The following is a 13,455-nucleotide window of genomic DNA, read 5'->3' on the forward strand; positions in this document are numbered from 1 at the left end:
TAACAACAGGAGTTCACCATAAATACAGGATGGCCCAAGGCTGCAGGCACACAGAAACAGTCTTATCAGGTAGAATATTCCAAGCTCAGAGGTTATATCCCAGGAGCAAAGAGTTAGTCCTGAAGACAGGCCTTTATATGGGATGTGCAGGGTTTGAGCAACTCAGGCCTGCTGAGTTAACCCTTTCCTACCTGCATGCTATAGGAAAGTTGTATAAATGAAACAAATAAAAATTTGGGGAATCATATTTCAAAGTATTTATTTATGTTAAATAAATTTAAAAAAAGAAAACAAGTACACATATGTGGTAAGATAATATCCGAGAGAAGGTGATCCACATGACCCTGCCATGATATGGCCTAGCATTGCTAGGAAGCCAATGCCACCACCACGCCCAGCTAATTTTTGTATTTTTAGTAGAGACAGGGTTTCACCATGTTGGCCAGGGTGGTCTTGATCTCTTGACCTCATGATCCACCCACCTCGGCCTTGCAAAGTGCTGGGATTACAGGCGTGAGCCACCGTGCCTGGCCCAATGCCAGTCTCTCTTGTAAGCAGTGCCTTCTTGGCTCACACTTAGCTGAATGTGAGTGGCCTTGGGGAGGGGAAGTAGTCTAGTCTTGTAGGGCTGCTGGAGATACAGAGCAGAAATTGAACTTGTTTAATTACAGAGGATCCAGAGACCCAAAGCCAGTTTTAAGAAAGATCAATTTGGGAATCAAGTTTGATTAGCTTTATACTAGCACAGCCCAGGGTATCCTGAACCAGGCAGAACCTCCACTGAAGATCTCCTGAGTAGGTTTGGAAGGAACCCAGCTTCCAAGGGATGCCCAGTCCAGATAAAAAACGCTGATAAAAAGACAATAAGGGCACATTTTGACTTATATTTGTACAACTGCAGTGGACTGAGAAAATTTCCTTTATTTCATCATCTAATAGGACACCAGTCATTATGGAATTCAGGGGCATCGGGGAGGCAAGTAAGCTAGATTCTTTAATGTTTGAAATAGTCCCAGGGAGTCAGGAAGGGACTTGGAGGTTATGCAATAACTTTCCCTATTGCATCTGTATCAATAGAGAAAAATCTTTTAAGAAACATCTGATTCACATGACAGGACTATTTTCCTCTAAAGTCTAAGCAATTTAAATGACATGATTTAAAATGATGATCTTAAATGTGGATTGTTGAATAAGAGCACAAATGATTCCCTTGAAATTTGTATCTAGCTTTGATAAACACTGATCGGAACAGAATATTTCCATCTATTTCAGATCTCCCTTTCCAGATGAGGAGAGCATCTAGCATAGATCCCAGAGCTGAGTTACCAAATCCAAATAGGACAAAACAGGAAGTTGCAAGCCAGGTTGTAATGCCGGAAAGGTTAGGAGCTGAAATGAAAGCAAGCAGGAGGAAAGGCATTTTGAAAATTCCCCCATCCAGGGTTCAGGCATTTTACAATGAGAATTTAGCCCAAATCTCTGGTATGAATGTGCTCAGAGCAGAAAAGGTAACTGACATGGGGCAGATGGGGCACCAAGTGTAGGTTCCACACCAGGACTTACAGGGAGAATTGAACTGTGGTAGCAAAGAAAATAGCCATAGAATTAGAGCAGGAACCAGACAATGTTACTCCAGTGAGAAGGTGGAAGGAGATACCCACAAGTCTGTGGGACCTGATGAGGCCATTCAGAAAAGACTTCATTCTAATTTTTTAGTTCTAATAGATTTTTTATTCTAAAATCTAGAAATATTACATTAACATTGGGTAAATATTTTTTTCTTTTTCAGGGGAAGTCCAAAACAATACCTTGCTTTAATCCTAACACTTTATTACCAGGTGAGTATTTACCTGATTGCATAAAATGAATTTTAACTGTGGCTATAGTCACATGTTTTCTTCAGACTATGTAAAAAACTATATATTGTTAATTAATAAAATTTATTTGCAATTTGTATTCTGTTTATCAGGTACCATTTCCAGATTACTCTAAATATGGAAGTAAACCTTTTGAAATAATAAAGAGACACTTTGCCACTAGTTCCATTGATCCATGAAGAGCTTTCGTAGGATTGTCATTTGTAAAAATTGCTACCTCTGTGTAAAGCACCAGTATAATAAAATAACTTTGGCTGGGTGTGGTGGCTCATGCCTGTAATCCCAGCTACTCAGGAGGCTGAAGCAGGAGAATCGCTTGAACCCAGGAGGTGGAGGTTGCAGTGAGCCGAGATCACGTGACTTCACTCCAGCCTGGGTGACAAAGTGAAACTCTGTCTCAAACAAACAAACGAACAAACAAAGAAAAAACCTTCATGTACTTCTAAGATTGATCAGTGGAGTTCTTAATCTTTAGAGTAAAATAAACTTTGTATCTAATTTTATAAGGTTACCTCTCTGCAGTAATACTATTATTATATATTATTCCACTTGTATTTCTGTACAGGTAACAATTATACGTTAAATACTCAGAATATGATTTAAAGGTTGTTGTATATAAAATTTTGATCTTCACATTTCTCTGCCCAAATTATGTGCTGTCTTTTAGTGTTTTAAACAAAACCAGTTGATGCATTGTATCTTCTATTTTCTACATTTAATTGCTCTACAGCAAACCAATTTCTATCATATGTTAACCATTTATCCATCATATTAGTCATAAATTCCTCTAATGCAGAGCTAAAGGATTTCATAAGAATGACTCATTTTGTTCTGTTGTAATATGATGTTAGTATTTTGCTGTTGCAGAAGCAGTATAGTGGTAGCTAGAACTGAATGGTTAAAAATACAGGCTTTCAGAAAGACATGCTTATACCTATGTAATCCCAACACTTTGGGAGACTGATCCAAGAGGATTGCTTGAGGCTAGGAGTTTGAGACTAGCCATAGCCAGACCTTGCTCTCAAAAAAAGAAGAAATAATTGCTGGCTGTGGTGGTGTGCACCCATAGTCCCAGCTGCTTGGGAGGCTGAGGTGAGATGATTGCTTGAGCCCAGGAGTTTGAGGCTGCAGTGATTCATGATCACACCACCACACTCCAGCAGCCTGGGTGATAGAGCCAGACCCTGTCTCTTAAGAAAAAAAATACAGGTTATGAAGCCAGATTGCCTAAATTCGAATCCTGGCTCTGCCAGTGGTTATTAGCTGAGTGACCTCAGGCAAACTACTACTCTTTTGAGATTCTGTTTCCCCATCTGAAATATAACATTAATATTACTACCTATCTCACTGGTTTGTTGTGAAGGTTAAATGAATTAGAGTAAATTGCTGGCACGTCATAAGCATTCAATAAATATTAGATATGAAATAGGTAAATCCTTTAATAAAGTGAAAAAACCCAAAATATAGATACACTTCTAAAGTGATTAAACTTGACAGGTATCTATAGTAATCCATTGATAGAAATCACTGTAAATAATAGAGAATTCATCATTTTTTTATCAGTTATTTTCTCCACAATGAGTAGTGTAAGACTGTGGGGCTCTAGTTTAAAAATGACATCCATCTTAGAAGCATCATTTGGACAGTTTGTAATTTTGAAAATTGTTGTTGGCGTCATCAGGATTGTTATTAATTCACTTGCCTTTTCCATGACATGTCCACGTGGCTGTGCAGACCCTCTGCTGCGGGATTACTGGGTGTATGAAGGCTCTCTCACCATCCCACCTTGCAGTGAAGGTGTCACCTGGATATTATTCCGATACCCTTTAACTATATCCCAGCTACAGGTGAGTGTGCTACTTTGAATCTTTCAGAGTGAAGTTCTGAGTTAAACATTGTTTCTGAGAAAGGAAAATGTCTGTTTTATGTTTTAGCTTCCTTTAGATCAGTCATACCTTTCCAGATGAAAGTTAAATGGCTTGAACTAGTGAAAGTGATTGAAAGGTCAAGGATGGACAGAATCCAACACTAATTTATGGTCTATATTTTAAAAGTTAGTTTTTAGAGAGTTAATAGAAATCACTGAAAGAGCAAAACTTTTTATTAGTCTAGTTATTTCCTTATGTGAATTTCCCCAGGTGTGGAGAATAGAAAGTCTGGAAGTAAAGTGGGGATGCCGGTTATTTCTGTAAGTCACTCATAGGCTTTGAAATAGTTTTGCCTTGGTGGGTACAGGAAAATTCTGCATGTGTGGGGTGAAGGACCCAGAAGGAGTGCCCTAGAAAATTCTGGATTGTTTTCTAGCTCTACTTTTGGTCGCTCAGCCCCGGCCTTTGGCTCTTCATAGGTGCCCTAAATGCTACTGCACAGTGGGTGGGAGCATCCGAGTGAATTGTCACTGGGATGTTAGCTGGTGGAACATGAGGCAGCGTCACTCGAATGTATTTAAGCCATGATTTTGATATTACAGAAGGGGCTTTAAATATCTCCTGTCTTTCAGGGATCTGTGTAAGGGATGGATATGTTCTGGAAAGCTATATTGTTTCTTCCATGATCAACCTCAAAAGGCCTGGGAAATACTCTCAGCAAACCAAGTTTTCTTTGGTAGCTTTTAAATATTTGCCATTAATTCTTGAAGTTAAAAAGCTCAAGTTCACTAACTTCTCAGTTAAGCTTTCTTTATTTTGTCCTTAAATCTTAAAAAAAAATCCTTCTTCCAACATTTAATAATTTCTCTTTATTTCTGTTTTGCTAGGGATTAATTTAAAAATTTCCCCACTCAGCCTCTCCTCCCCATACCCTTCATTATTTTATGAACTTTGATCATATCACTTTTGAACCTTCATATTTTTATGACAAATCCTAATTCCTGTATTTAGTCATTCATCTATTTGTTCTTATAAGAGACTGTTCTCCACATGATTAGACTAGGGGTATGGGTTTGAGAAAAACAACTGTGGAGGTGAAGGGCTCTTCTCATCACACTGAACAGGGGTATATGCTGCCAATACTCACTTATCACTGGTGATGTGTTCTTGTTTCTTAGTACCACTAAATGCACTTTGCTTTTAATTTAAAAATGAAGAACAAAAAGAAACCCTTCCTGAATGCCAACTGGGCACAGAGGATAACAAGATTAAAACACAGTCTTTACTCTCAAAAATTTCACCATAGAGTTGGGGAGGCAGATGACTAAGCAATTAACATGATAATAAGTAAGGTGCTCTGAAAACACATATGGAAGAAACCCAACCCAGTCCAAGAGGTTTAGGGAATAATTTCTGCAAAATATTAGAAGTTAGTCTGGTGAAGGACAGGAAAGAAGTTAGAAATTTGGGTCTAATGTTAAGCCTAGAGTTTTGGACTCACGATATCTAGATTTGGGACTTAACAGCGAAGATATTGGCTGCTACAACAGATAAACCTCAAAATGTCGGTGGCTTAACACACTAGAAATTTATTTCATGCTCACATAAAATCCAACATATGTGTTTCTGATTTGCAGTGAAGGCTTTTCTCTGTGTAGTCATTCACAGTCATTCTGTATAGAAAGAAACACTTCCATCTTCACTGTCCTCCTCCCACAGTTGCCCTCAATGAAAATAGGGTGAAGGATCTCAACAGGGATCTTTTGAGGGCCAGTAGTAGAAACAGGGAGCTCCACTTGTACTTTCTGTTAGCTAGAACTGGTCACATAACTACCCTAACTGCAGGGGAAGCTGGGAAGTGCATTCTAGCTTCATGCCCAAGAAGAAGAAAAAAACAGATTCAGTGATCAGATGAGCTAGAATTCCTGGCACCATAGCTCAAGCTGAGTAGGAAGACAAGAAGATAGCCCCCACTGAGTGCAACACTGCAGTGGAGTTGGGGGAGATGATGCCTTCTTAGGAACTAAGGACCAGGGGTCTTGAGAAGAACAGGGAGGGAGTGTTGCCAAGATGTGGAGGAGGAGGGGGTTAATACTGAGAAATGCTGTGGACGAGTGCTGCCAACCCAAGCATCAAATAACTACAGCACCTTTTAAAAATGGGCCCGGGTGCTCAGAGTTCTGAACTTCTGGCTTCCATCTGGCTTAAATTCTGGATCTCAGCTTGTTCATGTCCTCTGGTACCTAATGTTTTCCCTGACTAGGCATGCTCACTGCTTGATTCTGGTTTTAGTATCCTCCTCTGTTGCTGAGTTTTGGCTTCCCTTCTACAATACCATTCCTCCTCCATCCCTTCCACTGTGCTGTTTCTGGTTCCTCCAGGTAAGTAAACACCTTAGCCCATCTAGGCAGTTTGCCTTGAGGCCCCTACCATGATGAAAGCCTTCTTTTCTTTTCTGATTTGCCTCATCACTGCAAACAAGATTCATGAACAAGAGCTATAATCGCCAGTTAGGCCATTGTTAACCCAAAGGAGATGTTTCCGTAGAATGTTGAGCTGAATGTAGAGGGACCAAGCATAAATATGGACCATATATAGACCATCTTTGTGGAATTTTTATGGGAAAGGCAAGGAGGGATTTAGGGACAACGTTTAGAGAATTGTCAAGTGTTTTTTGTTTTTTTTTTTAAGTTAAGATTTAGGAAATACTAGAGGTTTTGTAGGCATATTGAGAATAATCTGTGAATAGAACAGTTGATCCCTTGATATGGTGACTGCCATTATCATTCCCAGGTTTCAGATGAGGTGATTGAGGCCTAGGGAGATTAAGAAACCTTTGCCTGGTTGACACAGGTAGTAAGGGTGGATTTGGGGATCCAGCCAGTCGTGTGTGATGTCAGTGCTGGGTGCTTAACTACTGCCCCTTTTGGTGTGCCCTCTTCAACACTGCAGTTTGTTTGAGACCTTCTTTCTACATGAGGCCTTGTCAGGAAGCCCCCAGCAGTGTTAGGGGAGGTTTCTGCCTTTTCTGTTATTATGTTCTGTATCCCCAGTTGGAGGAGTTTTGTTTCTCTCAGACAGTTGGAAACACATGACAAGAACTTCAGAGGCTGAGGCCTAATGTGCAGATTTAGGGATCCTTAGCATCAAAAAAAGAGCAGAATAGGTTGGGCGCAGTGGCTCATGCCTGTAATCCCAGCACTTTGGGAGGCCCAGGCGGGCAGATCACGAGGTCAGGAGTTTGAGACCAGCCTGGCCAATACGGTGAAACCTCATCTCTACTAAAAATACAAAATTAGCCGGGTGTTGTGGCAGGTGCCTGTAATCCCAGCTACTCAGGAGGCTGAGGCAGGAGAATTGCTTGAACCCGGGTGGTGGAGGTTGCAGTGAGCCAAGAATGTGCCACTGCACTCCAGGCTGGGCAACAGAGTGAGACTCCATCTCAAAAAAAAAAAAAAGGCAGAATAACAAAAGAAATGAGACACCCAAGAAAAGAATATGGACAGAGACGAGTCAAGTAGTGAGGATGGGAGGATACAGTCCCCTGAGGCACTTTCCTGAGGCTGATACTTCCTGAAGTATCCTTCCTAAGACTCTTCTAAACTGGTAGAACCCCATGCAATTCCCTCTTTTCTGTTTGCCATCTAGTTGCTCCAGGTCCCTTCTCTTGCTGACTTTGTATTTCTGAAGCAGAAAAGGGGTCTGGGGTTAGCAGGCATGTGAGGGCCATGCTCACTGCCGGCCGCCCCATCCAGGTCAGACTCAGGGACTGCAACCCGAGCAGGGGCCGTGGGTTGTATAGTCACTGTTGTTCTATGAATGATACATGTAAAACATCAAACTTTCCTCTGCATTTACTTTTCCTACAATTTGTCTCGAGGATACCTACAGAATTTTTTGTTGTTGTTGCAGATAGCCAAAATCTTAGATGCCCAAATTTCAAAGCCCCAAGGCTTAACATACAGCATGTTTTACGATACTCGCATGCGTTCATTTGCTTTTACTTGTCATTGACCCTGTTAATACAAGCAGTGTATTGATATAGTAAGGTAATTATGTCATAGTCCTAGCTTCCTTTTCTTTATCCTTTTCATAGGCAGTTTTTAGCATGTGAAATTGCTCCTTTGAGACTGATGTGGAGTCTGAAGGAATGCATGCATTCATTCCTTCATTTATTTGGCAATTATTCGACATTTGCTATGTGCCAGTTACTGTAATCAGTACTGACAAGCGGAGATAAAAAAGACACTCTCAAAGAATTCACCATCTAGGAGGAAGGCCAGCGGATACATAGGTGTACATAAAAAAAAAAAAAAAAACCCAGTCATTTGCTGTGTCCAGCGCTATGGGATGGTATGGACGTAGTCTTGAGGTAGCACATAGGAAAGGTGCCTGGATGAGAGTTAGTTATCTAGAAGGCCTTCCCCAAGCCAGGTCAAGAGGTGTTGTCTGAGTATTCATGGGAATTGCCAACAGGGGAAAAATGTCTGTATGCTCGTGTCTGGCAGGGAGGCCAGAGAGCAGAGTGCATTTGGGGAACGCTTGTGGTAAGTGTGGAGAGCCTGTGACATGAGGGGGTTGGAGAGGGAAGCAGGAGACTTCCTCAGTGAGCCTCAGGCCTGTGCCATGGAGGTTGGGTTTTCTCCTGAAGGTGGCAAAGAATCACAGAAATCTTGTAAGAAGGAGAGAGATATGACCAAATTTGAATTCAAGAAACATACTCTGTAGCTGCAGTATGAAGATGTGGGTCACATGGCAATGAGATGGAGGGAAGGGAGTAACTTTAGAAATGATAAAGAAGTAGAAGCAGAACCTGGTGGCTGATGACATAGGAAGGATTTTTGGAAGGAAAGACCGCTTTGTCACTGGACCTCCCCTGGATTTGGCTTGGTTGACTGGCAAGTGTAAGGTGTTGCTTTCTACCATGATAGGGAATCAAGGAGGAAGAGCAGCCTTCATGGAGAAGATGCCAAGTTTGTGGTTGCATATTGAGAGTTTGAGATGCCTTTAGGACATCCAAGAAAGGGGTATGGTATACAGGTGGTGGGTGAAGCTGTTAGTGTAGAAGAGGAAATCATTCAGGGAGAGAAAAGAACTGATTCAGAGAATGAGGGATTTGTAACCAGGGGTGTGCACTGTAAGAGTGTCCCCAGGAAATGTCTTGAGAAGTGGAAAAAGTCAGGAGACTCATGTGATGGTTAGAGAAGCCATGGGAGAGGCAAGTTTCAAGAAGGAGTGGAGAGATCATGAGTGTCAGATTCTGCACACACATTCAGTTAAGGACTAAAAAGTGTTAACTGGATTTAGCCACAAGGAGAGATTATAGACTTGAGAACAAAGTAGACGAGCTGGGTGTCTATAGTCACATTTGTTCAGCATTACTTTATCGAGGGTAATTTCCTAAAAGTAGATCAGATCTTTTAGTGAAACTTTTTTTTTCTTGGCCAGGCGCAGTGGCTCACGCCTGTAATCCGAGCACTTCAGGAGGCTGAGGTGGACGGATCATCTGAGGTCAGGAGTTTGAGACCTGCCTGGCCAGCATGGTGAAACCTGTCTCTACTAAAGATACAAAAATTAGTCAGGTGTGGTGGCAGGCACCTGTAATCCCAGCTACTTGGGAGGCTGAGGCAGGAGAATGACTTGAACCTGGGAGGCGGAAGTTGCAGTGAACCGAGACTGTACCACTCCACTCCAGCCTGGGCAAATCTCAAAAACAAAAATGTTCTTTATAATCACAACAAATCTTAATTTATTGAAAGGTTTAGACTTGTTGAGTGCCCAACATTCCCATTTCCACCTAGAATTCCTTTAAGGATTCCCTTGCCAGCATTCACAGTGTTAATGCTGAACTATATTGAGAATGTTAACTGATCCTGTAGATATGATACAATATTTTACTACTGTACTGGCCAGTGTATTATGCTAAGATCCAGAGATAGACCATTGTGCCTTAGGCTCTCTGGCTTCAAAGGGAACCTAACTTTGTATTTTTCCTTGAAATAGGCCAGTGACAAAGTCTGACCCTAACCTACTAAAGTCATGCTCCCTGATTATTGGGAGATAAACCATATCTTACCACAGGGGAGCCGAAGCTGAATGAATGCATATTAGAAGGAATAATCTCAACTACCCTTGAAAACAGATGACTTTTCAATTAGCTGTACTTCTCAAGGAGAAGATTTAGGTGCTGTTAGCACAGAGCTCCATCATAGCATCTGTTCAGAGGGCAGCAGAGTTAAATGTAGACACACACAGACACACATTTACGTATATTAAAATGCAATTTAGAGTGATTTAGAAAAAAATTGTAATCTTAGGGGAATATAAATCAGTCTGTCCTTGAATGTTTTACTTGGTGCTGCTCATAGAATTTCACAGGAAGTAGAGCAAAAATGGAAAAGGTCCAAAGAAGGCAGCAAAAGTGAGAGGAATCAAAAGAAGAGGATGTGATTCTAGGAGTCAGACCAAGAAAAATTGAGAAACCTCAAAAATTGAGAAGGGGAGGAGAGAGATGCTTGACATATAAAATAGCAAAAGGAACAATGAATGGCAGGTGGAGTTTCCACATAGCTGATTATATTGAGAAATTAAAAAATTTGCATTACATTAAAGAACAGTGTTTTCTTCTATACCATAAGGTTTATATATGTAATTAAGCTGCTGAATATTATTGTGGAAACAGTTGGTATCTTGACATGCATTACCTGCCATAGGATAATAGTATTGGCACTAGCAACATTGAAGAAGTTCTAAATCATAATGGTTTCCTATTAAATGCATAGTAGCTGTGATTCAGGGAGGTGTAGACTTCAGCTGAAGTGTAGTGTGGACTGTTAAGCCCATCATACATTGTCCTGAGTACTATTAATAGGAATTCTAGAATAGGAATTCTAAAATTGGAAGCCCCTTCTTAGCTGAATTTTTCATATTATTCCTGGTTAGCATGCCTTATGTAGGGAGAAAAACACAATTGGACGGATCTGAATGAGTATATATTTCTTTTTTAAAAATTATCTCTAACCATTAAATAACTTTATTAAAAATTTTTTATTTCCATAGGTGTTTAGGGAACAGGTGGTATTTGGTTACACGAGTAAGTTCTTTAGTGGTGATTTGTGAGATTTTGGTGGACCCATCACCCAAGCAGTATACACTGAACCCAACTTGTAGTCTTTTATCCCTCACCCCCTTCCCACCCTTTCCCCCTGAGTCCCCAAAGTGGGGACTCGGGGTGTGTGTGTGTGTGTGTGTGTGTGTGTGTGTATGTATATATATGTACACACACCACACACCACAGTTTTTTTATCCACTCATTGATTATGGACATTTTAACCATTAAATAACTGTAATATAAACGACAGTCTGAGCATTCGGAAGCCAATCAGCTGGATTGTCATGTTTGGAAATGAGATTCCAAGAACAGAATACAAATACCAAAACATTACCAAATCTAACAACAGAAATTTTAAGACATATTCTGATTTCACAGAGTCATTAAAATGTGAATACATATTAATCTTAGAATTGATAGAACAGGGTATTATGGTACAGTGCCATCTGTGCAAATATGTATGTACACATACAGAAATGGGTTGATAATTAAGTTTTGCTCTCCTTTTCCTGCCCTTTTCTTCCTCCTTTTTCTGCATTCCCTCCCTACTTATCTATTTCTTAGCTTATCTACATTTTCATATTAAATGTCTGTTTTTTCCTTTCAACTTAAAATAACACCAGTGAAATGAAGGAATATGAATGTGTTTATTGTTTTTTCACCCTGTGGATACATGATACATCTTCTAGAATATTGAAAACTGCTTTAAATGTTGTTTTCGTCAGTCTTTCCTCCTCTTCATTCCCTCTGCATTCCATGTTTCCTGTGGGTTGGAAAGTAGGACTCTTTACATCCTGACAGCCCGAGTTAGTGCCTGGCATGTGCTCAGCCTGTGGGATCTGGAAGCACATCTGGCCCTGGACAATCAAGGAAGTCTGACCCCATTCACGAAGCAGCAAGTCTTTCTCAGGGGTCTTCATGCTCTATATGGAATCAAAGGGGCTGTTTCCCTAAAGTCCAGGTTGCCGCAGGGCCACAGCATGGTTATGTTTGACAATCACTTCAAATGATTGGGAACATTTGTTGTAGATTTTCAATGATTGGGAACATTTGTTGGAGATTTTCTTCTCTGTCCTTTCTTCAGGACCCACCTGAATGGGTCCCCTCCAAAACTGAGGTGTTGCCAATGTGATGTATTAAGACGTGGGACCTTTAAGAGGTGTTTAGGCCATGAGGGTCCTTCCCTTGTTAATGGATTAAGGCCCTTAAGAAAGAGGCTTCACACAGCATTTTCTTGTTGGCTCACTTGTCCTTCTGCCTTCTGCTACATGAGGACGAATGGAGGATGCCCTCACCAAATGCCAAATGTCTTGATCTTGGACTTCCAGCCTCCAGAACTGTGAGAAAATACATTTCTGTTCTTTATATATCATCCAGTCTCAGGTATTCTGTTATAACAGCACAAAACAGATGAAGACATCCGTGGTTCTCAGACTTGAGCATGTGTCAGATCCCCTGGAAGGCTTGTTGAAGCACAGATTGCTGGGTTCCACCCCTGTGTTGCTGATTCAGTAGGTCTGGGGTAGTTGCTGACAACTTACACTTTTATTCTGGGAGGATACTTTGAGAACCACTGTTTCATATGTACCTGCATTCTTCTTTACGAATTGTAAAGACGTGATTGAGATCAGCGCTATAACCCGAGAATGCCGAGGTCCTGAAGGTGCGTGTGAAGGGCAGCGCTAGGCCAGTCCTGTCTAGTGGAAACATGATGTGATCCACATATTAAACTTTCTAGTAGCCGTGGTAAAAAAAAAAAAAAAGTCAAAAGAAACAGGTGAAATTAAGAAATTAATTCAAATAGTGTATTTAACCCAATACGTGCAAAATACTATCATTTTAGCATGTAGTCAAGGTAAAAAGTTATTGATGAGATTTCTCTTCTTATTTTCATACTGAGTCTTTGCCTTGCAGTGTGTATTCTGCACTTCCAGCACATCTCAGATTGGACAAGCCAAATTTCAAGTGCTTGGTGGCCGTGTGGGCCTGGTGGCTGCCATCCTGGACAGTGCAAATCAAGGATCTTCTCTCTGGGAAGACTCTTTCTTCCCTTTCTTAAAATGTGTTATTTTTAATTGCTTGTAGAGATTTTTATATGTATTTTCTCAGTGTCTTAAGTGATAGGCAGCACTTTCCCTGTGGTTGTGAGCTCTCTAATCTGTAATTCTTTAGTATGTTTAAATCTGTGTGGCTCAGAAACTCGCTTGAGGTGATGAGGGCCGACAGCGGCCAAAGTTGGGGCTCCTTTAGGCTGGGGATGGCATCAGGACCGTTGACGTCAGTGTTACCAGGGAGTGAATGTTCTTCCTACTCTTCCTCAAAAAAATTGAAAAGATCGATTAAAGAGTTGTGACAGAGTGAGAGTTGGTTTATGAATGAGAGGTTGGTAAGGAAGAGGGAGCATTGGTTTTAGATAGAACATTATATAATGGGGTAGAAGAGAAATGAGGCAAAAACAAGGTTGCAGTACATGAAAGGTGGAGAGTCCTCTCTGTTTGTCTATATCTGTCTCTGTATACATATATGGACTGTTTAAGTACAATTTGCTTTTGACTTTTTAATTTGATTAGTACCATTTGGAATTGTGTTATTCTGACTC

At 40.7% G+C, this 13,455-nt stretch overlaps 1 protein-coding gene across 3 annotated transcripts in view; it reads left to right on the plus strand.

Moving 5' to 3' along the window:
* CA8 (carbonic anhydrase 8) overlaps positions 1–13,455 on the plus strand; it is a 92,010-nt gene that overhangs the window by 55,198 nt on the left and 23,357 nt on the right. For 2 of the 3 annotated variants that reach the window (XM_004047070.5, XM_019031853.4), the window contains 2 exons: positions 1,790–1,838; positions 3,612–3,724. In XM_004047070.5, coding sequence (XP_004047118.2) covers positions 1,790–1,838; positions 3,612–3,724 — 162 coding nt within the window. Of the gene's footprint in view, positions 1–1,789; positions 1,839–3,611; positions 3,725–4,015; positions 4,085–13,455 lie in introns of those variants that run through there. The other variant, XM_055349415.2, reaches the window with a different exon arrangement.

This window comes from Gorilla gorilla, chromosome 7, assembly GCF_029281585.2.
Source record: "Gorilla gorilla gorilla isolate KB3781 chromosome 7, NHGRI_mGorGor1-v2.1_pri, whole genome shotgun sequence".
In the NCBI taxonomy this organism is placed as follows: Eukaryota; Metazoa; Chordata; class Mammalia; order Primates; family Hominidae; genus Gorilla; species Gorilla gorilla.